Source organism: Pleurodeles waltl, chromosome 7, assembly GCF_031143425.1.
Source record: "Pleurodeles waltl isolate 20211129_DDA chromosome 7, aPleWal1.hap1.20221129, whole genome shotgun sequence".
In the NCBI taxonomy this organism is placed as follows: domain Eukaryota; kingdom Metazoa; phylum Chordata; class Amphibia; order Caudata; family Salamandridae; genus Pleurodeles; species Pleurodeles waltl.
In genome coordinates this window covers 181,842,592-181,869,285 of record NC_090446.1, presented here as the reverse complement: position 1 = coordinate 181,869,285, position 26,694 = coordinate 181,842,592, and the positions used below count along the sequence as shown (strand labels likewise).

Genomic DNA, 26,694 nt, shown 5'->3' with positions numbered 1-26,694 from the left:
ACACCTACAAGCAAAATATTAATAACATTACATACTAAAACCAATAAATAATACTACATACATACACATACATAGTTGCCACTTTCATAGTGTTAAGGATAATATGATATTAAATCTGATCCTTCTGATTATTTACATTTGTAATTGCATCAGTCACAACAAGGGCCAGGTCAAGAGCATCCATATCTGGTGTGCAAGTTATGGTTTGCATGTCTGCTGTGTGATTCATAATGTATGGTCCCAACCATAACGTTCAAATGCCAATGTTTTTTTGGTTTTAATTTGTAATCATAACTGTTTTTAAGTGAATTTCTGAGATATTTCAAACATACATTTAGTTGTTATATATTCAAACCTAACAATAACTTTGTTGCTCCCAGGGCCCTGACGGGGGCTTATTCTACGTGGCATAGCAGAATTCATTTTGTAGGAAAAACCGTGGTTACCACAAGCAGAGGCTTATGATGCAGGTTCACGCTAATACGAAATAAATAACTTATTAGATAAGATATATATAAATATATATATATATATATATATATATATATATATATATATATATACATAAATATATATACACACATATACACACATGTTGGATGTATGTGTGTGTGTGTGTGTGTATATATATATAAATATATATATATATATATATGTGTGTGTGTGTGTGTATTGCTCTTATGCTACTTTTCTAAAACCCCTCCCTCCTATATGCAATAATTTCTTTATTGTGTATCTTCCACAAACTAATATGGAGACTGAAGGAATTGCTGTAAAGGTGATGCTAGAGACTGAAATAAAATTGGTGCACCCAAAAGGTTTTACTCCTCTAAGGAGGACCAAGAGTGCACAGGCCTGAGCTCAAAAAAGAAGTCCCTCAGAAGAAAGCAGGATTCCTCTCACACATCTTTAGACCTACGACGCTGCACTGTTTCGAAATTTTAACCCATTTTCTTCCTTTCTCTGTACCCCAAATTCATTAACTTCAATTTGACAGGTATAATTTCTGGGGTTTTTGCCTTTGCCGTTGGAGATTCTGAAATTTAGTTTTCCTGTTAGGAGACTTCGACAAACTGTCCGAATTAAATATTCATTATCAGTATTGAAATGTATATCCATTGATTTTTGTTACTTCACAGATATGCAAAGGCATAGAGTTACTACCTGCTCTGCTTGAGTACTTTTTACTTTGGAATACCACTCCTGCAAAGCAAAAGGCCAAACATTTTTCTACGTTTTCCTGTCAATGCCAAATGTAGGAACAACATGATGGCACACTGTTAACTGTGTATCAGTGGCCTCCACATCACATAAAAGATCCGTTTGCAGGATGTATGTATACAGTAAAGTTCTTCTAACATTACAAAGTGAATTTTTTTTGTTATTTTAAATGCAATAAGACATTTCCTTTTGTGTTTTTTTTTTTCTTGTAGAAAGAGTTTGCCGGTTTGTAGACACTAGAATCCTAAATTAACTTTCTAAATTATGTACAAAAGTACGCTGATCTTACATCTCTCTCGCTTACGCCTAACAGATCCCTCACTGAGGAGGCAGAAATTGATTGCAGTGCCAGATACAATCTCCTGACCGGTCAGAAGCAAAAAACTATCTCTCAGCTTCTGTAAGGTAGACTGAAACAAAAATGATAATACTGTCTCTTCATGGTTGTAAGGCAGAATATCGAGAAACGAAATATCATCCTACAAAACTTATGTGGCCAAATATTAAGAACAAAAATATTGTGATAATAAGTATACTGGTAAGTATTTTGTTAAACTGAGTAAAGAATCGTTAACCTATGTACTCTTGGCTTCATGCTATTTTGGTAGTCAATTTTTTGGCTGCAATATTCCAGCAGTTTTGTCATTTGGATGCCCAATAACATCCCCAGGTTGCAACAGTTGTGAATGTGCAAACCACATGATCTGTGAAACCTAAATTCAATCAAAAATTTAGTCAGTTGTAAACTGCAAAATCTCTCGGTCCATCTACTGTGACTGAATGTGCAAGATCTCTGAGTCTGAAGGTAACCAAACTGCTCAAGATGTGTGACATCTGCAGCAGCTTCACAGTTGCAAGATCTCCAAAACTGGTTGCATATTAGCCTTTGCAACGGCTGTGAAATCTATATACATACTATTCTCTTCAAGAACTTTGAGGTTGAAAGACAGAATATGCTGCTGAAGATCTCTGAAAAGTACAACAACATACAAATGTGTAAAATCTCAGAAGATCCTTGAAACAAGAGGTTCTGTAAGCTCTCTGAAGCCTGAGACGAAACCAGCCACACCAGGCTGTCAAGGATGTCTGACGACTAAAAGAGTGTAATACAACACAAGATTTATAAATTCAAAATTTCTGGGGCCAGGTAGGACTGTGAGAAGTCTGCATTAACAATAGGCTTTGCTAGATTTGTGCTATGATAAGAAGAATTTGCCAAGGAGGTCTACACCAACATAATGCCTTGCAAGTTTCACTTGAAGTCTGTAATATCAACATATTGTACAGTGGTTTGGGGAAAATGTGCAGCAACACGAGATTTTGTAGCCTTACACAAACCTGCAACAAGCTCTTGTGTGACTTTTAGGAGTCTCCATCAATATAAGTGTGGGATGTCCATGCCAGACTTATGGAGCTGTCAATCATCAGGCCATGCAAGAACTCTTGACGGCCTTGTGTCATATGTGGCTTTTAAGAAACCTACCAAACCATGAGCCATTGCAAACTTGTGAAATCTGGGAAGCTTGCTAAGAGACCATACTGCACCAGAATTCCAGAAGGTGCAAAAACTTTGTACGTTTTAATCATCTTCAAATGCCTTTATCCAATAGGCAAAGATAAGATTATAGAAATCTTAGGGCAGGGTGGAAAATGGTGATCCATTAGGGGTGAATCCACCCAAAGCTTTCAAGAGAGGCACTGCTTTTTTAAACGATTCCCATTAATGCACGGTGTGTATGTCCTCAAAATCTAGTATGTGTCCATCCCTCAGAGATCAACACTGAACATCCCTTTTCTAGAGCAATATTTTCCTATGCAATAAAACGTCATCACCATTAGATACACAGCGCAGCACAGCACAGGGGCCTTGCAGCAATGGCAAGTGGGGCAGAGCCCCTAAGAGGCATATGGCATCCTATGACTCACTTAAATATATTTATTATATCTATAAACACAAATAAATAAACCTGCACTTCGAATTCAGCTGGTGCAAATGTGGCATCCATCTTGTGGCAGGAGATTTTAAAGCTAAATTTGAGATAAAAATAAATAAATAAAAATCCTTTGTCCAAACATAAAGTTCTGTCACAACATGTTCAGCTCTTTCTTAGACTTTTAGCATAACAGGGGGAAGGGGAAATGGAAAATGGAAAAGCTCGCATCAGAGCCCCCAGTAGTAAGACACTCATTTCTACTCATCAAATCACACAAAGAAGCACATGGGAGATCAAGGAGGTGCCCTAAATGAAAGACTTCTGGGAACTGCCTGAGCATCACAGTGAAGCTAAATCGAGGTGATAGGAGCGCAGCCAGGATCAAACACTGGTCACTCATGCAGGACACCAAAACGCTTCACACATAGGCTCACGGCCAAGACAATATTTCTAAGCACACACTCCTGCACAAGTAGCTTCCTTCATGTCCAGCAGTTTGCTTAGGTGCCCCACATAGGGGTACGAAGTGTGATATAAATAGTATTGTGAATCAAGGGAATAGTGTGGGCATCGCTATTGAGCCAAAGTGGAGTAACAAGGTAGTGCCCACAAAACATAAGCAAATCTGGTTAAGAGGGCTTGGGGAGAGCCCATATCAAAGATTTTCATCCAATGAGGCTTTATCATCAGAGCAACACCTGCAAATCAGTGGGAGGGGTATGAGAGCAACCTCCATTCTCAGACACTTCATGCCACTGGTTTTCCTGCAGGGAAATATTTTGACTGGTACCAATTCCATACGAAGGTGAAGTTGTTGGTCTCCTGTGTGAGTGTGGCCCCTTCTTGACAGTCAGGGTCAGAGTTCCTTCTTTGGGAGCTTACAGGATGGATTATGCAAAGGGAGGGGATATTTTGAATCACATATCAAAGTCATCATTTAGAATTTTCTATCTTCTATATATACTTGTATCTGTCTGTTTTTCTTTTTTTGCATCCGATCATTATTGCATTGCGCTCCCCTGGCATCATGGTTGTACAGGAATCTGAAAGCAATGACAGCCCTTGCTTGGCTCCCAGCCATGTTCCAGCAACTCCATGGCATTGCTTCATCCCTCCTGTGCAGCTACTTCCCCCAGACGCCTTGAAAATAGTTATCACTTTCCTTTTACACACCCAGGAGTTGTCCACTTCAGGGAGTCATGCACATGGACACAAATTGCCACAGATCATGCACGACGGAGTGTGGCGGAGGTAGGCTTAGGGGAGCATGTGGAAATTATCCTACTCGACGAAGGCGGGAGCGGTACTAAAATATGGACGAATAACACTGGTGGCTGCTTCCCCATCGGTACCTTCTCACCACGTCCTCACACATCGACCCATGCTGGCTGAAACCATAAGGAAGAACATATAGACGACGGAGCCCAGTGCTGAAGACCTGGGAGCAGAGGAAGGGGACTTGCAGAGAGAGAGAGAAACATTTAGAGAGGTAAGCATGCTGGTGGCACTCTCTCTCCCATTGGTCTCTTCATCCTTACGTCCTAATGTTCCCGTACAAGGAAACAAGTCGCACACAATGAGTCATGGGGGTCCAAACGGAGACTTAAAAGTATAAGGGTTTAGATACACTTCCAGCCAAGTTCAACAAATACATAGGGGGAGCAAAGGAACAGAAGGAACAGCAAAGAGGTGGTGGGATCACACCAATACCTTGCGCTCCAGTCAAAGTGTCCACTGGTTGAGCGGAGAGAGGCAAATGATGAGACCAGTGTTGGTGGGTTCCTATTCGGTGAGGCTCAGTTTAGGTGATGGATATATAGACTGTAATTATATTTATATATAAACAATGACAGCAGTGCTGTGATACAGGCAGGGGTAAGAGTCGCTCTTTGTGCTGGAATGCTCATGGAAGATCTAGTGCTGCAGTTCAAAATGGAGGAAAGGTACGGGATGATGTCTGAAGCCGGATGAAGTTTCTGAGCACGTAACACGAACAGAAGACCCTTTCCGCTTCAGGAGCTCTGAGGCAGGAGGTCGGGCTCTCGCTCAGGGTGCCGAAAAACTTCCGACAAGTGTTCACATTTCAAGAGTAGATAGTAATGACTTCTCGCCCTCCGCCGCGGACAAGCATAACTCTGTCCAAATGTTCAGTCAGAACTTCCAGGAACTCCATGTCTGCAGGAAGAGGCAGGTTAAGGAAAAAAACCATCTTCAAACAATTTACACTGTCACAGAGCAAAAGTTAATAACAAGGGAAATGGTTCTCAATTTGAATACAACCACACTGACCTATGTATAGTATTGACATTGATTTACACAGTTTTAGGAAGACTTAACAGGCAAATACGTGAAGAAACAGTGGCCCAATTTTAAGAAGGGCCTAACACCACATTAGCGTAATTTTTCTATGCTAATGTGGCGTTAGGTTGTCAAAAGCGGCGTCCCAAACTTACAAAGTGGTGCAATGCATGCATCGCGCCATTTTGTAAACCCTTGCACCACGCTATACATGCGCCAGACATAATTTATGCAAGTGGGGCGTTCCTCTATTAGGAGACCCAGAAAAATGACGCAGCGGAATCTACAAGATTCCACTGTGCCATTTTTCTTGTCATTTTTAACACCTGCTTAGTGCAGGTGTTAAAAAGAGGCACACTATTGTGTATTATGGGCCCCCATGGCCCAGACTTAATAAAAGTTGTGCTTCTTACATGAAGCGCCACTTTTCTTGTGCCCCATTGTGCCCCCTTATGCCACCATGTGTGGTTCGCATTAATGATACGGCGCACCATGGAGCACGTTAGGATCAATAGCTTAATCATTTCTTAAGCTATTGTGCTACTTTGCAGAAAAGCACCAAAAATGTATGTACAGTGTAAAACATTTCCACAGGTTTATGGAAAATCCCAGGTCCTTGGAGTATGAAAAATCTTCTTTCAACTTTCACAGTATTTTGCTTGATAACTTTGCAGTCTATGTTGACCGTATGGACTTTATTCACTATAAGAAGCAACACAACAGTGATGCTTGTAAGTCTTTGAAGCATAAAGCACTGGAGGGTGAGAGACATGTTCAGGATAGTTGGATGAGATGATACGGCAGACTAACGAGTGGTGGGTGAGAGAGAGAAAGTTCTCATCAGCTTTCCAAAGAAGAGATTTTAGAAACATGGGAGGGCAGTCAACCCTTCCTAGAAATAAGACTAAATCATCAGCTCCGAGGGGTCATAGCTCGCTCATCTTCTAGAGTGCACATCCCTTCACTCATATTCTGCACTGAAATATTATGACGACTCAAAACCCGCTCACTCTTTCCTGACTGAGACCGATTAACATTGTTGTCGGGGATCATATCTTCCTTAGCGTTGTGTCCTCTTCTCAACAGGCTCTGGCTGTGATGTCAAAGCAGCATAGTGTGGTCTCGCTGGCTTATGTATTAAGAAATCGAAATTTCCCTCCATGGATATTATGACAAATTCGACATGAAATTCCTATGAAGATAAGATTTAACATGATAAGGACACAGGGTGTGAAATCAGTGGAGTAGTTTTTTGAGCGCACCTTCTCCTTTTGCACAATTATCATTGCCCAGACCTTCTTTATCTGATACACCAAAACATTATGGGCCATATTAATACTTTTTTAGCGCCGCATTTACGACGCTTTTTGACGCAAAAACGGCGCAAACTTGCAAAATACTATTGGGGCATATTTATACTCTGTTTGCGCCGGATTTGCGTCGTTTTTTTTAACGCAAATCCGACGCAAACCTAACTCCATATTTATACTTTGGCGTTAGACGTGTCTAGCGCCAAAAATCTTGGAGTTTGCGTAATTTTTTAGCGTGGACACCTACCTTGGGTTAATGATATGCAAGGTAGGCATTCCCTTCTAAAAAATGACTCTAAGGCATGTGCGCCTTATTTAAACCCCCGTGCAAAAATGACGCACGGGAGTGGGCGGGCCTGAAAAAATGACGTCCAGCCGCTTTTGCGTAATTTTTTAACACCTGGTCAGGGCAGGCGTTAAGGGACCTGTGGGCTCGGAAGGAGCCCAGAGGTGCCCTCCCATGCCCCCAGGGACACCCCCTGCCACCCTTGCCCACCCCAGGAGGACGCCCAAGGATGGAGGGACCCATCCCAGGGAACTTAAGGTAAGTTCAGGTAAGTATTATTATTATTTTTTTTTTGTGGCATAGGGGAGCCTGATTTGTGCCCCCCTACATGCCACTATGCCCAATGGCCATGCCCAGGGGACATAAGTCCCCTGGGCATGGCCATTGGGCAAGGGGGCATGACTCCTGTCTGTGCTAAGACAGGAGTCATTTCAATGGGGGTTGGGAGTAAAAATAAATGGCGCAAATCGGGTTGAGGCCAATATTTTGCCTCAGACCTGACTTGCCCCATTTTTTGACGCCCAAGCTCCATTTTCCCCTACGCCGGCGCTGCCTGGCGTGGGCCATTTTTTTTTACGCACACCAGTCAGCTGTGCTGGCTAACGTCATTCAATAAATAAGGCGCCCGCATGGCGCTTTGGAATGGCGTTAGCCGGCGTTAAAATTTTTGACGCACAACTGCGTTGGCGCAGTTGTGCGTCAAAAAGTATAAATATGGCCCTATTGTATTTTGTCAGTTTGCGCCGTTTTTTTGTCAAAAAGCGGCGCAAATGCGGCGCTAAAAAAGTATAAATATGGGCCTAGTTGTCCTAATAGCAAGGGTTGTGACCCAACATGCTTCACTTGCAAAAGAAACACAATAGGTAATTTCACTAAAGAGACTAAGGAATCTACTTTAGATCTATCATCTGATCCCATACATTACCCGAGCACTTTAAAGAGGTCTTCCAGGTCCTCTTGCAACTGGGACTTCAGCTTCTAAGCCGTAGAAGGAAACCAAGGCTCCCCCTAATGACCCATGATTCATACCCGGGTGCAAAGTTCAGCACTCCCGGCGGCCACTGCGCTCCTCGGATCAACCAGCCTTCTTTCTTTAGCCTCACAAACCACGCAAAGGCGCAGTAAGGAACTGGACAACTGTTCCAGGACAGTTTACTCTACAAGCCCCAATTAGTCTTGGGGATGTAGGACGAAATCAGAGACGGATGTAAAATCACAAACACTGTCTACTCACATTTTGTTCAAATGTAACGTTTCAGCCATGTTTCCTTGCTTGGGCTAACACTGCAAACAGAAACCACCTGTACCTGGTGTTGAGCCGCTCCCCCTCCCCTTGGCACCAGAAGCATGAAAACAAGGACTAGCTTGCTTATCTGAAAATATTTATATATCTGGTCCTGTTCGAAGGTCATTTCACTCTCAGGCTAGTGACCTGAGGCTAGACACATGTTTTTGTGTTATTTTTAAGATCTAATCATGTGTTCCTATAACAAAACTTATAGATACTAGTGTATAAATTTGTGTCTTGCAGTTGCACGAGGAGATTGATCCATTAACAAGTCCTGGGGAAAACTGTCCTGTTTTCTCCGTGATCCACAGACCATTTACTTTGTTTTGAAAGTAAACCTCCTCCAACTTGGATTGGAGTGTCTGAAGTTCCTTTGACACCGATCAAAATCTGGGATGTAATAAAAAAAAGGCTTTAGCTCCTATAGTGAAAGGAAAAATAACACTGAAACAAAGTACCAGAGTTGTGCTAAACACTAAGAATGTGGCCATAGGGGTGGAAGTCACACGGCAACCATTGACTTCAGCTAGATGTATAAAGTTGTGTGATGGTATCAGACTGGCAAGGCAGAGTCTACCATAGACAGCACCAATGCAGATTCAGAGCTAGCATAAGGGACCAAGGGCAATGAGACTCAGTAACCACCAACTACAGAAGGCCATCATCTGAACACTTCTCTAGATGGACGGGGCTTCCTGCTAAGTAGATCAGTAAGATGTTTATGCTTACTTTGTGGCTAAGAAAACGCTTTACAACTTCACAGATCTCTTGGCAAGAGTCAAGTACCTTCAGTTGTCCTTCCCTTTCAAATAATGCTAGTTCCTCATGTGCATACCCTATGTGTTTCAGGCAGATCAGTTGATATCACAAGAGTAGGGGTTCACTTATGCCCCTACTGGATAACTAAATAATAAGGATTTCTATTGTGCATAAAAGCTTTAGATGATCTATTAGATTATTCAGCTTCTGCTGAGACTGAAGTTTGGCATCAATGGGGTAAGGTCTCTCTTTCCCTTTCCAAACTGGGTAAATTAATATGCACAGTGTGGCACAAAACTGTGACACCAAGCAACAAAGTAATAAAATTCAATCCCCGGTTGAAATAGATACCTTTGTGCAACTTGCTGAATTCTTCCGGAAGACTTAGGTTAGGATGCTCCCAATGAGAGACACGGGGGCATATTTATACTCTGTTTGTGCCGGATTTGCGTAAATTATTTTTAGCGCAAATTCGGCGCACAACTAAGACGATATTTATATTTTGATGTTAGACACCGCTAACGCCAACATTTCTCAGTGTGCGTCATTTTCTGGATGCGTGAAACCGCCTTGCATTAATGACATGCAAGGTAAGCATTCCCGTCCAAACAATGACTTAAACACCTGTGCGCCATATTTATCTAACCGGGCAAAAATGGCTAACGGCTGGTAGGCGGAGCTGGAAAATGAAGTAAATCCCGATTTGCGTCAAAAATGAACACCTGGGTCAGGGCAGGAGTTAAGGGACTTGTGGGCTCTTTTCCATGGTGGGAGACCATGGAAGCAGTCCACAGGTGCCCTTCCCTGCACCCAGGGACACCCCCTGCCATCCTAGCCCACCCCTCGAGGACACCCATGAATGGGGGGACCCATCCATGGCGAGTGCAGGTAAGTATAATTTTTTTGTTTTTAGAGTGGCATAGGGGGGGCCTAACTTGGACCTCCCTACATGCCACTATGCCCAAAAGCCATGCCCAGGGGACAGAAGTCCCCTGGGCATGGCCATTGGGCAGGGGGGCATGACTCCTGTCTTTGCTAAGACAGGAATCATTTCCATGGGGGTTGTGCGTCAAGAAATGGAGCAAGTTAGGTTGGAGCCAATATGTTGGACTCTAACCTGACTTGCCCCATCCTTTGGCGCAAAACCCCCAGTCTTCCCTTTGCCTCCGCTGCACGGTTTGAGTCATTTATTTTGACGCAAACCAGGCCGCAGCGCCGGCTAACGTCATTCCAAATAAGGCACCCGGCTGGCGCATTGGAATGGCGTTAGCTGGCGGTAAACTTTTTGACGCAAATCTGCCCAGGCTCTGATTTGTGTCAAAAAGTATAAATATGGGCCTGAATGTTCAAAAATAGGGAATGTAACAGCATTTCCTTTCATAGAGTCAGCTAAAGAATTGTCATTGATCATGGATCCTGAATTTTAGATCTTACAAACTATTTGTTGACATCAACAACTTGACCTCCGGAAGAAGACTTGTGAGACATAACTCACATGTCAATGCAGCTGGATTTTCCCTAAATTCCTTTCCAATAACTCAAGGCACAATATTGGGATCCTGATAGATTCCACCTAAGATAAGATCTTAGGATGTATCCAATGAATCTCAGCCATTTTAGAATTTGACAATCCAAAATGGATCCACCTGTGAGTTGAACCCACGCTGGTAAATATGAATAAGTGGGAAGACGCCTAACCAGGACAGGAGGCTACAAAAACCCCTTTAACGGAAATTAAGAGAATCAGTTATTCACCATAGGTTAGATTTATCAAGGTTTCATGCCGCACAACACAGCAGGACAGCTTGCTGTGCTGTGTTGCTATAAAGGGAGAGGGCAGGAATGTGCCATATTTACCAATATATGTCGCATTCCTGCTCTCTGACGCATAATCTACTGTCTAGCGCCAACACCTTTGTGCCATGATGCAAGGGTACCTGCATAGCAGGCAAGATTGTTTTTATGCAGGAAGGGACACTTTTCTGCGGAAAATCAATCCTTAGAGGTTTTTTCATCTAAATGTGCAGCACAATGCAGCACACCTAAAAAGAGGAAACAACGAGTAAAAATAAATATATTTATTCTCGTTGCACTTCCCCTGGAAAGGTATAACATTTTGATGGTTTCCGAGGTTTCCCAGTTTTGATAAATCTAGGAATGGGCCAAAATACATAGGTGGATACGTGGGAACAACCACAATTCACCCATGGAACGCCTTCCCAAGAGCAGAGTATTACAAGGCAGTAACTTGTGCTGCCTTGCTTTACTCTATATTCACCGAGCAACGCAAGGCCACACAAGGTAGCCTTGCATTGCTTGGTAAACCTGACTTAAGTATTGCGTCGCCCTTGCGACTCCATGCTCGACTCAAGGGCATTGCAATACAATGATAAATCTGGCCCCAGCCTTTTGAAGAACTACTTTACCAGGCCCTGATTTATACTTTTTTTGCGCCACATTAACTTCATTTTTTGACTCAAAAGTGGCGCAAACGTACAAAATATTGGCCCTTATTTATACTTTTTGCTGCAAAACTGCACTAACTCAGTTTTGCACCAAAAAGTTTTGCACCGGCTTGCACCATTTTTTAGCACCAACTGGGCATCATATTTATGGAATGGTGCAAGCCGGTGGAAAGGGTTGTCTAGCTTAAAACAAAATGACGTTAGGCAGGTTTGAGTCAAAATAAATGACTCTAACCAGATTAGTATAATTTTTTTACGCTAAGGGGCATATTTATACTCTGCACTGAATTAGCGTCATTTTTTTTAACTCTAATTTAGTTCAAAACTAACTCCATGTTTATACTTTGGCGCTAGACCCTTCTAGCGCCACATTTATGGAGTTAATGTGATTTTTTGGAAGAGGAAACCTACCTTGCCTTAATGAGATGCAAGGTAGGTGTTCCCGTGCAAAAACTTACTCTATGGCCTTAACGCCATATTTATACTCCCATGCAAAAATGGTGCAACGGAGGGAGGAGGGGTCAAAAAATGGGGCAAGGCTTGCTTTGCCCCATTTTCTAAAGCCTGGGTCAGGGTAGGCGTTAGGGGACCTGAGGGCCTATTTCCATGGTAGAACACCATGGAATAAGCCCACAGGTGCCCTCCCCAGGCCCCAGTGGCACCCCCACCCACACCAGAGGGACTGCGGAGGATGGGGGACCCCATCCCAGGTAAGTACAGGTAAGATTGCATTTTATTTTTGGAAGTTCCATAGGGGGCCCTAAAATGGGCCCCCATACATGGCACAGGCTGCAATGGCCATGCCCAGGGGACCCCTGTCTTCTGTGCTGGCCATTGGGGTGGTGGGCATGACTTCTGGCTTTTCTAAGGCAGGAGTCATGTGGCATGGTAGGTTTAGCACCATAAAATGACGCTAATCTGGTTAGAGTCATTTTTTTTTACTCTAACCTGCCTAAAGTCATTTTTGGTGCTAAACCCTCTTCTTCTATACCGCCAGCCCCACCGACTAAAGTCTTTTTTTTTTTCACTCTAGCCTACCCTTTGCACCGGTTTGCACCATTCCATAAATATGGTGGCCGGTTGCTGCACAGAAATGGTGCTAGCCGGTGCTAAACTTTTTGGTGCAAAACTGAGTTAGTGCAGTTTTGCAGCAAAAAGTATAAATCAGGGCCAATATTTTGTACGTTTGCGCCACTTTTGAGTCAAAAAATGAAGTTAATGTGGCGCAAAAAAAGTATAAATAAGGGCCTTGGTGCTAGATGGGTCTAGCCCGAAAGTATCAATATGGAGTTAGATTTGCGCCGAATTAGAGTAAAAAAATGACGCTCATTCAGTGCAAACAGAGTATAAATATGCTGCAGAGTATAAATATGCCCCTAAATATGGAGTTAAGGCCATAGAGTCATTTTTTGCACGGAAACGCCTACCTTGCATCTCATTAAGGCAAGGTAGGTCTCCACTTTAAAAAAATGACTTTAACTCCATAAATTTGGCACTAGAGGGGTCTAGCACCAAAGTATAAATATGGAGTTAGTTTTGCATTGAATTAGAGTTTTAAAAAATGACACTAATTCGGTGCAAACAGAGTATAAATATGCCCCCTACTCTGTTCTTGCCTCAGTTTATTTCTTCATTTCATTTCCACCATTTCCTTTCTTGTTTTGATTTTTTTCTAAACGTTTACACCCAGTAGGGCAATAATTATACACATGATACTGACAGAGCAATGCAGTAGCTCTTTAACATCTTGTCTGTCTGTTTATATAAGGGGTTCCTAAGGAAATCATCTTCAAGAGAATACTGACATACGTAAAGCATGGTTACAAGTGTGAAGTGAGCTTGAAACGACACGAACAGAGGTGAATAAGTCCTCAGCTATTTATTGTATAAAGCTCATAACAAGCTAACGTTGTAGTACAAATGAACATTGTAATCACCCCAGCGCATAGCAGTTGGCCCTCCGTTGTCAGGACTCCCCGACCCTGCCGTCACGACCGTTGCCCTTCAATCTCCGGTGTTTCTCATTCGTATTTCAGAACGAGGAACACCGAGAAACAACACACGGGCGCGCGTCAGCGTCTTCACTACTGCGCGTGGCACCTTAAACAGCTGATTCAGCTGACCGCGGCACGCGCAGCGGAGAACGCAGCAAACAATTACTGTGCTTAAGCACTACAATTAGTTTTTTCTTTTAACAACAAAAACAAAACAACAAAATAAAGAAACAAAACTTACAAAAATACCCTTACAGAAAACAACCAAAAGTTTGATATCTATGCATGCTATGTATTACAACATTTGAGTAAAAACAAATTCAACTTAAACAAATTCACCTCAACGATACCTTATAGGTAACCTGCGAATTCTATCACTTTTTCTGATAGGAACAAGATCCATGGATGGACTTCCCCTGTTTGAACTGAAGACCTTTGCTGCTCCGGATTTTTGTACATTTAAGCATTCCCTCTCTTTCACATAATGATCACCTTTATCTTGAGAAGGCAACAAAACCACCTTTGGCTCTACTTTTACCACTTTGCCCATGTTCCACCAGTTACGTCCATCAACCCGCACAGCATTACCACATACCTTGTCAATCTGCAATGGTTCAGAAAACTTAGAGTCACCTTTTTTAACAAAAAACGGCAATTTAACCCGTACCCAATCACCAACAGTGAACTGGACATCCTTCACACCCTTTTTCTTATCATAATACATTTTCTGTCTTTGTTGAGCATTTTCCACATTTGAACGAATTTTAGAATGTATGTGTTCCTTACATGTAATATTTTTGACGAACTTAGCCAACCAAGCTGGCCTAAAAAGAGTAGCTGGCTTTCTCCCTTTAAGTGCCTCAAACGGAGATACTCCTGTGGTGGTGTGAGGTGTTGTTCGGTAAAACCAAATCATACTCTTTACTGCGGCATCAACTACCCATCCATTAGCTAATGCCCACTGAATACATTCACCAATCACCCTATTAAATCGTTCAACCAAACCATTAGTTTGCGGTTGATAGAAAGAACTTTTCAAATGTTTGATGGCACACTCATTCAAAAAACTATCAAATTCACTGGATACAAACTGAACCCCGTTGTCCGACACAAGTTCCTTTGGAAACCCTTCCTCTAAGAATACATCCTTCAAAAATGTTACAACTGACGTGGAATCTGCGTGACTCACAAACTTCACATGCGGCCACTTTGAAAAGTAATCAATAACAACATACGCGTACCGTAACTTAGAAGGAAGAGAATTAAACGGTCCCAGCAGATCGATTCCTAATTTCTCCCAGGGACCTGTCGGACAATCTATTGGCTTAAGCAGAGGATTTGACGTTTTGAGAGTCTTGTCACTAGATGTACAAATAAAACACGATTTGACTAATGTATCAATGTCTCTGTCCATTTGCGGCCACCAGTAGTATTCTCTCACCCTTTTTTTTGTAAAAGTAGCACCCAAATGACCGTCATGTGCTTTATGCATAATCTTAGACCTTAAAACATCAGGAGGAACAATCTTGTCATTTCTCAACAATATCCCATCTTCAATAGAAAGTTCTTCAGACACTTTTGAAAATGGTTGTTCACTCTGATTCAATTTTTTTTCATGTGGCCACCCTTCTTCAATGTACGTCAAAATTCTAGAGAGAACTTGATCATTTGCAGCCGCTTCTTTCCATTGTATTTCAGTGAACGACCCAGTACGTTCTAACTCGACGACAGCAATGAAACAGTTTTCATCTTGACATTCCAATTCCTCTCCACAGTCTTCAGAACACGGATACCTGGAGAGATAATCAGCTCTCACATTCTTTCCCCCAGAAATGTGTACCACAGAGAAATCAAATTGTAACAACCTGGCAGCAAATCTTGCAATTCTTGGTGTGCTGCTTTTAACATTGGTACCATTTAGAATAGAAACTAATGGTTTATGATCTGTCTGAAGAAAAAAATGTCTTCCCCATAAATACGATTTAAATTTCTCTATGCCCCACCAACATGCCAATAACTCTTTTTCAATTACAGAATAATGTTCTTCATTAGGTCTGAGTACTCTTGACACAAATCCAATGGTATGTTCCTGTTTCTCATTCATTTGTGTCAAAATAGCACCCAGACCGAATTTACTGGCATCCACTGTCAAATAACATTTCAAATTGTGATCATAAGATTGTAAAACTTTAGCACTACACAACTTCTGCTTAATCATGTCAAAAGCTTCCATACACTCATCATTCCACACAAACTCTGAATTAGTTTTGAGTAAATTAGAAATGGGTCTGACCAGCGTTGCAAAATTCTCAATAAACCTGGAATAGAACTCGCAAAGTCCCAAAAACGATTTGACCCCACCTTTGTCCTGAGGAGCTTGTGCACTTACAATCGCATCCACCAGACCTGGTCTAGGATACACACCTTCAGCTGTGATGACATGACCAAGATACTCTACTGACCTTTGTAAAAACTGACATTTTTCTCTTTTCAAGACCACCCCAGCACCATCAAACTTACTTAAGACTTTTTTCAAAATTGCATCATGTTCCTCTCGGTCACATGCATGTATCAACACATCATCTTGGAAAATACACACTTTGTCTATTCCTTTGAGGAGGGTAGACATAATCCTCTGAAATACAGACGCCGCTGACGCCAACCCAAACGGCATCCGACAATATTGATATGTTCCCCACGGGGAAACAAAGGCCGTGAAGTGCCGAGAATCTTGAGTCAATTCAACTTGGTGATAGGCGGTAGCCAAATCAAGTTTAGAAAATAATTTCGCTCCCTTAATACATGAGAGCATCTCGCCAATCTTAGGCAAGGGATGAGAGTCTACCCAGATCTCTTTGTTAAGTGCCCTCAAATCCACACATACTCTCAAGTCCCCATTTTTTTTCTTTGCGACAACTAATGGAGATAACCATAAGGAAGAATCAACGGGTTCAATAATTCCTTTTTTTTGTAAACTTCCTAATTCTTTTTCCAACTCATCTCTGACACTAAATGGCACACTTCGAAAAAAGAGGGGGGTAAGAGAGGAGGATTGGGCGGTCCAGTGTACACCCTCCCAACAACGTACTAATATGATGTGGTACACTGTTCCGAAATTGAAAGAGAAGGAAAGAGAAAAGGGTCCTGATAATCAGGAGCAATAGTCCTCACACACCATATTTGGTGTCATGCTTCATCATCGGACAGCTCCTCGTCAGACTGGCGCTGCAATGTCTGACGGGCACCCCCCGAGGGGGGGCTCTTTGCCGGAGATCTTTTTGAATATACTCGATGATGCCGCGGAGCCAAATATGGGTCCGAGAGAGGGAAAAATGTACAGAGAAAGAATAGTAAAATTGGCTCAGATCCCTCACTTAATAGTTTATTATTCGCTGTTGGGAAATGGTCAAGATTAAAAAGAAGTCAAGGGAGTGAAACTGGAGACAATGCCGGACACTCACACAAGAACAATCAGAATAATTAGGGAGGATGGAAGTGATCCAACGCTCCTTAGTATGCGGTCGACATGTTTCGCGTCGTTGTTGGTCCAACAGGATCCCGTGACGCTTCTTCAGGACCTACTAAATCATGAGTTTTCTCAAAAAGAAAAACAAAATACCTACACTCCTGTTGACTAACACTCACAGTCTGGGTGTCATCAGTCGCTTGCTAGGACTAAACCGGACTGGTTTTTCTTTCCTATCAGTCGCCCTAAATATGGGAAAAAGAGGGGGGCTAAAATTAGCTCAGTATATCATCACTTCACCAGTATTCAGGAATGATGAGTATGATTAAATGTAGAAAAAAGGGGGTGACAAACTTGTGCAACAATCAGTGATCAGGTGGTTGTAGGCACGCCATGCTGGTAAAATATAGGGTGGCTTACCATATCCATTAGACAATAGGCTCCATGGGATATCGCTGGCCCATCACCCGGTATACAGAAAATCTGATGGTAAGAGAACACATGCCAAAGAAGGGGGCACCATATTGTAGTTACATAATTATCATAAATGGCACACCTCTCAACTTATGTTTAATAGGAATGGCTCTATCCTTCACCTTAATCTTGTGTGTAAAACCTTTTATCTTCCCTAGCTCACCTGAGAAAACCCTCGGAAACTCATTCAACAAATCCTCAATATCCGAGGAATCTCTTATAGCTGACACCTGTTCACACGTGCCTGGGCGCAAAACCATTCCAAACAGCCCTTGGTGAAACCAACCTAAAATATTAAGTCCTTTCACTGCTACGTAAACCTTCCCAATAATGCGTCGACCCTTGAAAACCATGATGTCTTCAAAGAACCCTACTGAATCAATCCTTCTTCCCTCATAAGAAATAGGAGCCCTATCTGGTGGATTCAACTTTCGTGTGCCCCAGTTTTGTACAAATAGCTCCTGAGTGATCATAGTGATTCTAGCACCAGAGTCAGCCAGTAACTTCAAATTCTTGTCTCCAACTTGAACAAAAACATATGGATCAATACAGTGTTCAGGATTACCAGATACAATGTCCTGGTCTCCAACCCCCAGAATCATATCTTGGATCTCAGTCATCAATTCATCCATCCTGTCATCATTATCATCACCGACCGCATTAACCTTAGTGAAACTATTTTTGTTACTTTGACAAACCCTTGCAAAATGTCCAATTTTGCCACATGATCTGCATTGAACATTCTTTGCTGGACATGCTTTTCCTCCTTTTACGTGTAAAGTGTAGCCACATCTAAAACAAATATTAGATTGCTTGAAAAAGCTACAAGATTTGTTCGCTTCAACTTTGTTGTGAGAAAGTCCCGTAGACTTGCGTCTGTCATCAGATCTCTGAACTACATTCACCTGTTCAGCTTGAGCACATTCCAATTCTTTAGCAGATTTAATAGCAGTCTCAATGCTTTTAGCAATCCTAATGGAATCCAACAAGGACGGATCTCCCAATGACAACAATTTTTGCTTTATAGCTTTATCAGAACAGTGACAAATAAATTGGTCGCGTATTAACTGATCCGTAAATGTGTCAAAACGACATTCTGACGCCAATTTCCTCAATGCAGAAATGTAAGTATTAACATCTTCTCCACTTTTTTGCTCTCTCCTAAAAAACTTATGTCTTGAAATAACTAGACTTGGTGGTGCATCAAATCTGTTGCCCAATTTCTTAAGGGCCTCATCAAATTCATCGAGTTCCTCGCCTTCATCCGCTTGAACATCTGGTAAATGTTTATATACCGACCTCCCCTCTAAACCTAACGAATGGAGTAACAGGCATTTTTTCCTTTCCGGTCTAAACCTTGACGCTCCAATAGCACCCATATACGTTTCAAACGCATCATACCATTGCCTCCATGGTATGATTGGTTCACCAGGTGTATCCAAAAAAGGTGGTGGAGGGTTGACTGACTGCATGACTGGAGAACGAGTCAACACAGACCCATAAAAAAAATAATCCAATCCAGAATTGAAAGGTCCAGAGCGACAACTGCTAGATAGAAACACTATTAAGGTTGAAAATCACTGACGTTCAAAGATGTCTGCCACACTTCCCATCAAAAATGGGCCTGCCTGCACCATCACCTCCTGGATGAAGGATCATGGGATGAAAAACACAAAAAAAATCACTGCAGTCCAGGAAATCAGCAATCAGCAGAGGAATAGTACCAGCACGAGTGGGCTGCGCAACGTCTGCCTGGGGTGATCCAGTTTCACAGCTCCTCGTCGCCAAAAATGAAGTGAGCTTGAAACGACACGAACAGAGGTGAATAAGTCCTCAGCTATTTATTGTATAAAGCTCATAACAAGCTAACGTTGTGGTACAAATGAACATTGTAATCACCCCAGCGCATAGCAGTTGGCCCTCTGTTGTCAGGACTCCCCGACCCTGCCGTCACGACCGTTGCCCTTCAATCTCCGGTGTTTCTCATTCGTATTTCAGAACGAGGAACACCGAGAAACAACACACGGGCGCGCGTCAGCGTCTTCACTACTGCGCGTGGCACCTTAAACAGCTGATTCAGCTGACCGCAGCACGCGCAGCGGAGAACGCAGCAAACAATTACTGTGCTTAAGCACTACAAAGTGGTCAACCACCTTCTCCTGAGTCACTGTACATCTCCGATTGCAGTGACATGGCTCTTTTGGAAGCACTTTTGGACAGTATTTCACTCTGGTATTTCCAAGAGAGAAGTTTATCATTTGCTGTTGGTAATCAACCTCAATGGCTAAATGTTCGGGTGAAACAAACTGCACTCAAAAATCCCTGTCTGAGCGAATTGATATTTTTGTGTTATCCTCTCCATAGAAATATTACTAATTTTCTTTCTGTATAGCGTCAGGACGCTCTAAAGAAGAGCTGTGATGGAGCAAGGAAAGTTATATGCCTGTATAAATCTCCTCCCTTATCTCTTTAGAACTAAGGCTCAATATATGAGTTCATGCTCCAAAAATAATCTAGAATGGCAAAGAGGGGCACGGATATCTCCTTTGCTGGTTCGCTGTGGAGTTCTGGAAATGGTTTCTAGATTCATTGGTTCTCTTGTCACATTCTCTCTTGAAAGAGTAGAGAATGTGAAGTGAGGCAGATTGAATTTTCTGCTCTTATACTGGAATTGAACAGTACAATGTGCCAGTGCACTTCATATCTTCAAGGATATTGCCAGATTTACTAGTTTCCTACAAGATACTATCAGATGTGTCAAGGAGGAACCAAGAGTTGGGGCTGCCAAGGGAATGTTGTCCCTCTGATCACAGGGGCATATGTATGACTTGGTTTGGATCGCAATTGCACTATGCAATGTGGTACATGCGTGATGCAAACCTCAAGGGAGATTTATGAAGTCACACAAGGCGACTTTGCATGGCCCTTAGTGGCTTCATAAATCTGTAGTAAGACAATGCAACACAAATCACTATGTTATCTTACTGTGCCCTGGGAAGGTGTTCCATGGGCGTTGCATGTTCCATGGGCGTTGCATGGGTGTTCCAATGCAACTTCCATGGGTTTTGATGCATTCCCTGTTTTATCAGAACTGGTAGACCTGGGAATGAGCCAAAAGATAGGCCTTCTCAGGAAAGCTTCAACAAAAATATCTTTATTTCTCCTCATTACTTCTCAGAATTGTTTTTGTGCAGCAAGGTGTCTTTTTCTTAACAAAAACAATCCTGCTGCGCAACACAGGCCCCCTTGTACCATGGTGAAAGGGTGCCTGCATTGGTGCTAAGCTGGCAAAAGGGTGCCCGTGCAAGGGAAAAAGCACGAATGTGCTGTATTGCCTTAAATACAGCGCATTCCTGCCCTTTTCCTGTCACGCAGTGCAGCACGGCAAGGCGACCTGCTGCACTGCCGTGTGACATCCACATAAATATGCCCCACAATTTTTAGCTGCCTTTCCTCTTCTATCTGCGGACTCCAAATTTATAGGAAAGTGTGCTTTTTTTCCCTAGCTAGTGCTGGTACTGAGATCCTATGTTCCTAGCGAGTAACAGAAATCTAAGCCTTATTCATAAACCGTATCTCCTGGCACAGAAGTCGCAGTAGAAATTCCAACTTTCTGATCTATCAGTGGCATGCCAGCTTGGATCCTAACAAGCTAGGTCTGGAAGTCTGAACATATATATATTCCTAATACAAAAATGTTTCTCAAAGCATAAAGGCAGGATTAAATACAAGTCGGTTATACTTTACATAAGCACAAGAAGGAAAAAGAATTGATCCATTATGTCTGCTAATAACATTATATTTAGTAGTTCTTTACCATAAACAGGCAACAGGTTTGTTCCTCTATTCAGCTTTTGGAGAACTGAGAATTGCAATATTTTGAGAAAAAAGATGATGTATGTTAATTCCAGTCACAAACAGGCATTTTGAGGGTACACACATATTCCCTTAGGATAGAGTAAACAAAAACATCTACTCAATAGTAAGCAGACATTTTTCAAATCTATTCGAGATAGATGATTTCCAGAACTATTGGAGGGGGATTGTTTCCATCTAGTTCTGGAAAATCTTTTATACCTACGATGAGATGAGAAGACTTCTTCTTGACAAACAGCACTACTTGATGCCCTTGGATAAGCTGATTGACCTGCTACTCTCTTGTGAACCTTGTGCTTTACACAGATTTTTTTTATCTAGTGCTCCTTCAAAAACATAAAGAGAGTGTATGTGAAGGCACAACTTGGCAAGATCTTCATCTTTGCATCAAGACATCCAAGGCAGAGATCTAGAGTATCCTATTGTCGTCACTGTAAGGGACCAGGAGAAAGGGGCGTCTTTTAATGCACCCGATGAAATCAGAAACCATATGAGATGAAAGTAATAGGGTGTGAAAAATACTATTTAAGAGATTTTGCCCAATAATGCAAATTAAAATACAGATTTTGATGCATGTCATATCAAAATCCACATGTCCTGATAATTACCGGGCATTTTCCAACTGTTTGATTCTGGTAGGTTTGACCTGCCCAAATTAGACGATGATGTGACCTTTATCAGTAATTATGAGGTACAATAAATTCCCCATCAATTGTATTTGCCATCCCTGCACAAATAAAAAAGTAAATTAAAAAAAAAGAGAAAAGAAACCACTTACCTCTTTCCTGCGGACGGAGACGGGTTTGTCTCCTCTGTCCTCTTCCCGGAAGCACACAGGCTTCCAGACTCCCCTCCAATCATGACTCTGCTGTCACCAGCATGACAGCAGTGCCGTGATTGTCGTGAGTGCCCTGCTTCGGCGCTCACAGAGGGAGTGACACCCTGTGCACTTTCTCCCCCTGGCTGTTCAAGACAGCCTGGTGAAGAAATGCAAAGTGCGCATGTCTGTTTGGCCAGCTGAACACGGCTGGCCATTAAGACATGCACACTTATGGTACGTCTAGATCTCTGCCTTGGATGTCTTGATGTGAAGATGAAGATCTTGCCAATTTGTGCCTTCACATACACTCTCTTTTTGTTTTTGAATTTTGTTCTTGACAGGTAAATTGCTCTCAAAGACTTTTCTTCTCTTATGATCGATAACTATGGGTTTGTTTGATGTATGACTTAATGGGGTCGCTTTATTAAAACATCTTTAAAAATAATTGTTAAAAGCTCAATGAGCATCTTTTTTGTTTTTGATGTACTGGTTACCTCAGACCCTTTTTAGGTTTCACCTGCACAAAGCTTGCAAAATCTCTTGTAAAAGAAATTCTTAAAAAGGCCTTAGAGACTGCCCATTATTTACCTCTACTCACCATTCATTGTAATCAAAGTAGCTCTAATTTTCATTCTTCTGATTGCTCAGAACATTGTCTGCTTTCACTATGCCATCTTCCTGCTTTGCCTGTCCATGCCGTAAAGCATGGCCCAAGTACAGCTTCTGATCACTAGTCAATGGCTAGTGGCCAGTGTTCCTCCACTTGCTACTTCAGAAACTACTTTTATATTATTTGGTATTAGCACTCCATACTAGTGGCTCTGCAAGCCGTCTCCTCTATTCCTCAGTGCTCTTCCTACACCATTCCTAGCACCCTCTCCCACTCGTTATGGCGTCCTCATTATTGCTTTCTCTCTCCGACCTCATTGCTTGCCTGTCCCCCACCTCATCCTTCCTTGCTGCTTGCCCTACCTCTTTACTTTTACCCCTCTGCCTCCTGCTCTCCATCACTCTTCCCCCTGCTCCTCACACCTCTATGCCCATTCCTCTCATCCCAAGGCTATATTCCTGTGTAGCTTGCTCCCACCCAATCTTTGCAGTCTGCCTCTCCTCACATTAAGGGGCATGTTTAAGAAAAATGGCTGCACACAGTGAAGTGCCACTTTTCTTGCGCCCTTTACCACCCCCTTACCGCCACTATGTGTGCGCCGTATTTAAAATACGGCGCATCATGGCGCAGGGTAGGGGTAAATAGCAAAATATTTATGACGCTATTGATGCACTCTGCAGGAGTAGTGCCTAAATGTTGGCGCTACTCCTGCAGAGTACATAGGGGTGCATTGTAAACAACGGTGTGCCCCCTTTTAACGCATGCTCTGAGCAGGCATTAAAAATGCCAGAAAAAAATAACACAAGGAAATCTGCTAGATTTCCTTGAGCCATTTTTTTGGCCCTGCTAATGGGGGAATACCCCCTTTGTATACATTATGCCTGGTGCAAGCATAATGTAACGCAAAGGGTTACAAAGTGGTGCAATGCATGCATTGCGCCACTCTGTAAATATGGCATAGGGGTTTTGGCTTCATTGGGCCACATTAGTGTAAAAAAAATTACACTAATGTGGCACTTATTTTTTTCTCACAATCTTGCTTTGCCCTTTCCCTGCTCTGATTGGACACTTGCTTTGTTCACCCTTTTACCTCCTCTCTGGAATTGTATGTTGCACAGCTCACCGATTCCTCATAAAAAACAACTGGGGCCACACTGGGCAGAGATCTTATTAGGGCAGTGTTTGCACAACTTTAATTGTTTCCATCGGGATTTACACATTGTGTGAGTCTAGAAAAGTGTTGCATGCATAGGAGGTCTGTCTAAAAATATGCGCATTCATGGAAAGTGTCTGGGAGCAGTTTTTGTGAGCTGTGAAACCAAGCTTCGAACTTGGGTGATTCCAGGTTCTTGTGATCTTGGAACACCCGTCTCCTAGTGTTTCAGATTGCTTGACCTCTCGCTTCTGCCACCAGAAACAGTAGTTCAGGGGACCCAGAGAGCTAACTGTGTATTTTTAAAGTATGGGAAAGGGAAACATTCTTACTTAAACTTTTCACTTAATTTATACAATTCCCCCTTCCTTTTAACTCCATTCTTACATCATATTGTGCACTGAACTTTGCCCGCCTGCTCCCTCTAGTTTCATCAATGTCTTTCCCACACTCCTTCATGTTCCTTCACCCCCTTCCTAACCCCCAACATGGTGCTTTTTTACATGCTGTGCAGGCTGCTGTGCAACATGCTTTAAGTAAAATATAAAAAAATGCACAGCTGTGCAATATGTAAAAAAACACTGTAAAAGAACATTGACAAAGCCAATAGATTTTACATAGGTGAGACCTATTGTTTGGCGTGGACCCCAAAAATGTTTATTTTTTAAAAAGTACCTTTTTTCCTGTGTCACGCCGCTCCATCCGCTCTTCTCCGTTGTTGCAGGCTGTAGGCAAGGCTCTTAGCCTGCTCTGCAGCCAATCCTGACGCTGCCCAAAGCAGCATCAGGATTGGCTGGGAGCACCCAGCCAGGGTGCTACCAGGAAGACTGGGAGCCTGTGTGTGCTCTCTGCAGCCCAGCAACACAGTGCCGGGCAGAAGAGACCACAGTGCGCATGTATGTTTGGCCAGCCCGAGACGGACGGCCAAGCATACCTGTGCACTTACGCCTTCCACGTCACGCCCGTGTCCCCACCCACTTTTATAGAAACAACATAATAAACTAAGTTTATTATGTTGTTTCTATATAGGTTTTGCAGCTCCTGCTGCTGGCGGTGGGGGAACGCTACTCCGAACTAGCGGAGGAGCCGCCCCGGCATGTTGCTAACTGTTAAAGGGTATACCCTAGGTTGTTATTTTGGTGAAAAGACAACAGGCACACATGCGTGTAAATAGGCACAATGTTACAGTGTGACTGACATAAGGTCAAATGATACATCCATCACAGGATTCATTCCTCTGATATCAGACAAGATTAAATGAACTTGCCCCTTTTTCGCGGACTAAATAGAAAAAGTCAAAAGAGGCAAAATACTAACAAACCCCTATCAAGACAGCACTCTCCACCCTAAAACCTCAGCCACATAGAACATTCTTTTACCAATCACACAGACCTGCCACCTTCAAGAAACACCTGACAGCTTGAGGAGGGGGCGGGACCTTGGAGGGGGGGCATGTCCTCGTGCCGAGAATCACCTCAGAGGGAATTTTGCCACCCACTGCAGTCCTAAACTCCCTCCTCTGAAAAATAAAATATTTTGCTGAGGCTGTTGCCAATGTCATGGGGTGTTTTCAAACCCATTAATGGACATCAGCAATTAGAAGCCTCTGAAAACGAGCTGAAAACCACTGATTACAGTGGTATTCAGCTTGTTTTCCATGCCACCTGGTGATATTGGCTCCTCACCGTGTGACTGTGTGATGGGAGCCAATATCGTACATTACATGCTGGCACTGTGTGATTTGCCAGGTCTGGACCACATCAGATGAGTTATCAAATCTGATAAAGCAGCTGAAGGCCACTGACTACTTTCATGACATCATCCCAAGACACATCATTAAAGCCACCTTCCATCTTTCTTAGAATGCCAAGCTCTTGCTAATCAATGGTCTTCTTTTGCAAGTAGACTTCTCGTACTACAAACAGGCCAACCCAATCTCATCTTACAAAATCAAATCCATACACAAGCAACTTGCCCAACTACAGGCTGCTCACTAACCTACTTTGTCTATTCAAAACAATTGAATACTGCATTGTCAAACATATAATCAAATTTAGTAGTGATTATCAACTACATTTGCCTTACCAATCATGATTCAAGGTTCCACACTGAGACGTTTATGTTGAAGGTGTTGATGACATTTAGTGCATCTTCAGTAAAGAACCTCTCTGCTTCTAGTACTACTGCATCTCTCTGCAGCATTTCTCATGGTTGGTAACCATAGGCAGCTAAAAGTACTTTACCACCTGATGGTCCACTACAACCAGGTGCTGAATTGGTTTTCTTCTAATTTTGAAACCATAATGATCTGGTCAAAATTGGAAACAGCATGTCCACTATATTTAACATGAGCTAATGAGTCCCACAAGGCTCTATATTGGCACAATTGATATTTAACCTCTATCTTAAACCCCTCTTTGAAACTCTGAAAGAGACTGAGGTCATCACACACAAATAGGCCAGTGACATGCAGTTCTATGTAAAGGCCTAGAGCTGGGGTCTTCAAACTGGGGGGCGGGCCCCCCTTGGGGGGTCCCAAGTGATCATAAGGGGGTGCTAGTCTCTGGCCAAAAGAAGCATTATACAGATAACAGGTCTTTGTTTTAAGAAGAAGCATGTTATTGCATTTAAAAAAAGATAACAGTACTTAACGGCAATGTTTAAATAGGCCTAGACATATTTAAACATTGCCATACTTATAAAATAATTGTGAAAAATTCTGAGGGGGGGCAAGGATTTT

The 26,694-nt window shown here is 42.5% G+C and overlaps 1 protein-coding gene across 1 annotated transcript in view; it reads right to left on the bottom strand.

Moving 5' to 3' along the window:
- Nucleotides 1–1,388: 1,388 nt before the first annotated feature.
- The window catches only part of SLC12A5 (solute carrier family 12 member 5), a 687,435-nt gene continuing 662,129 nt past the window's right edge, over nt 1,389–26,694 (bottom strand). The window contains exon 25 of the mRNA XM_069243525.1: nt 1,389–5,330. Coding sequence (XP_069099626.1) covers nt 5,239–5,330 — 92 coding nt within the window. The 3' untranslated portion in view covers nt 1,389–5,238. The remainder of the gene's footprint in view (nt 5,331–26,694) is intronic.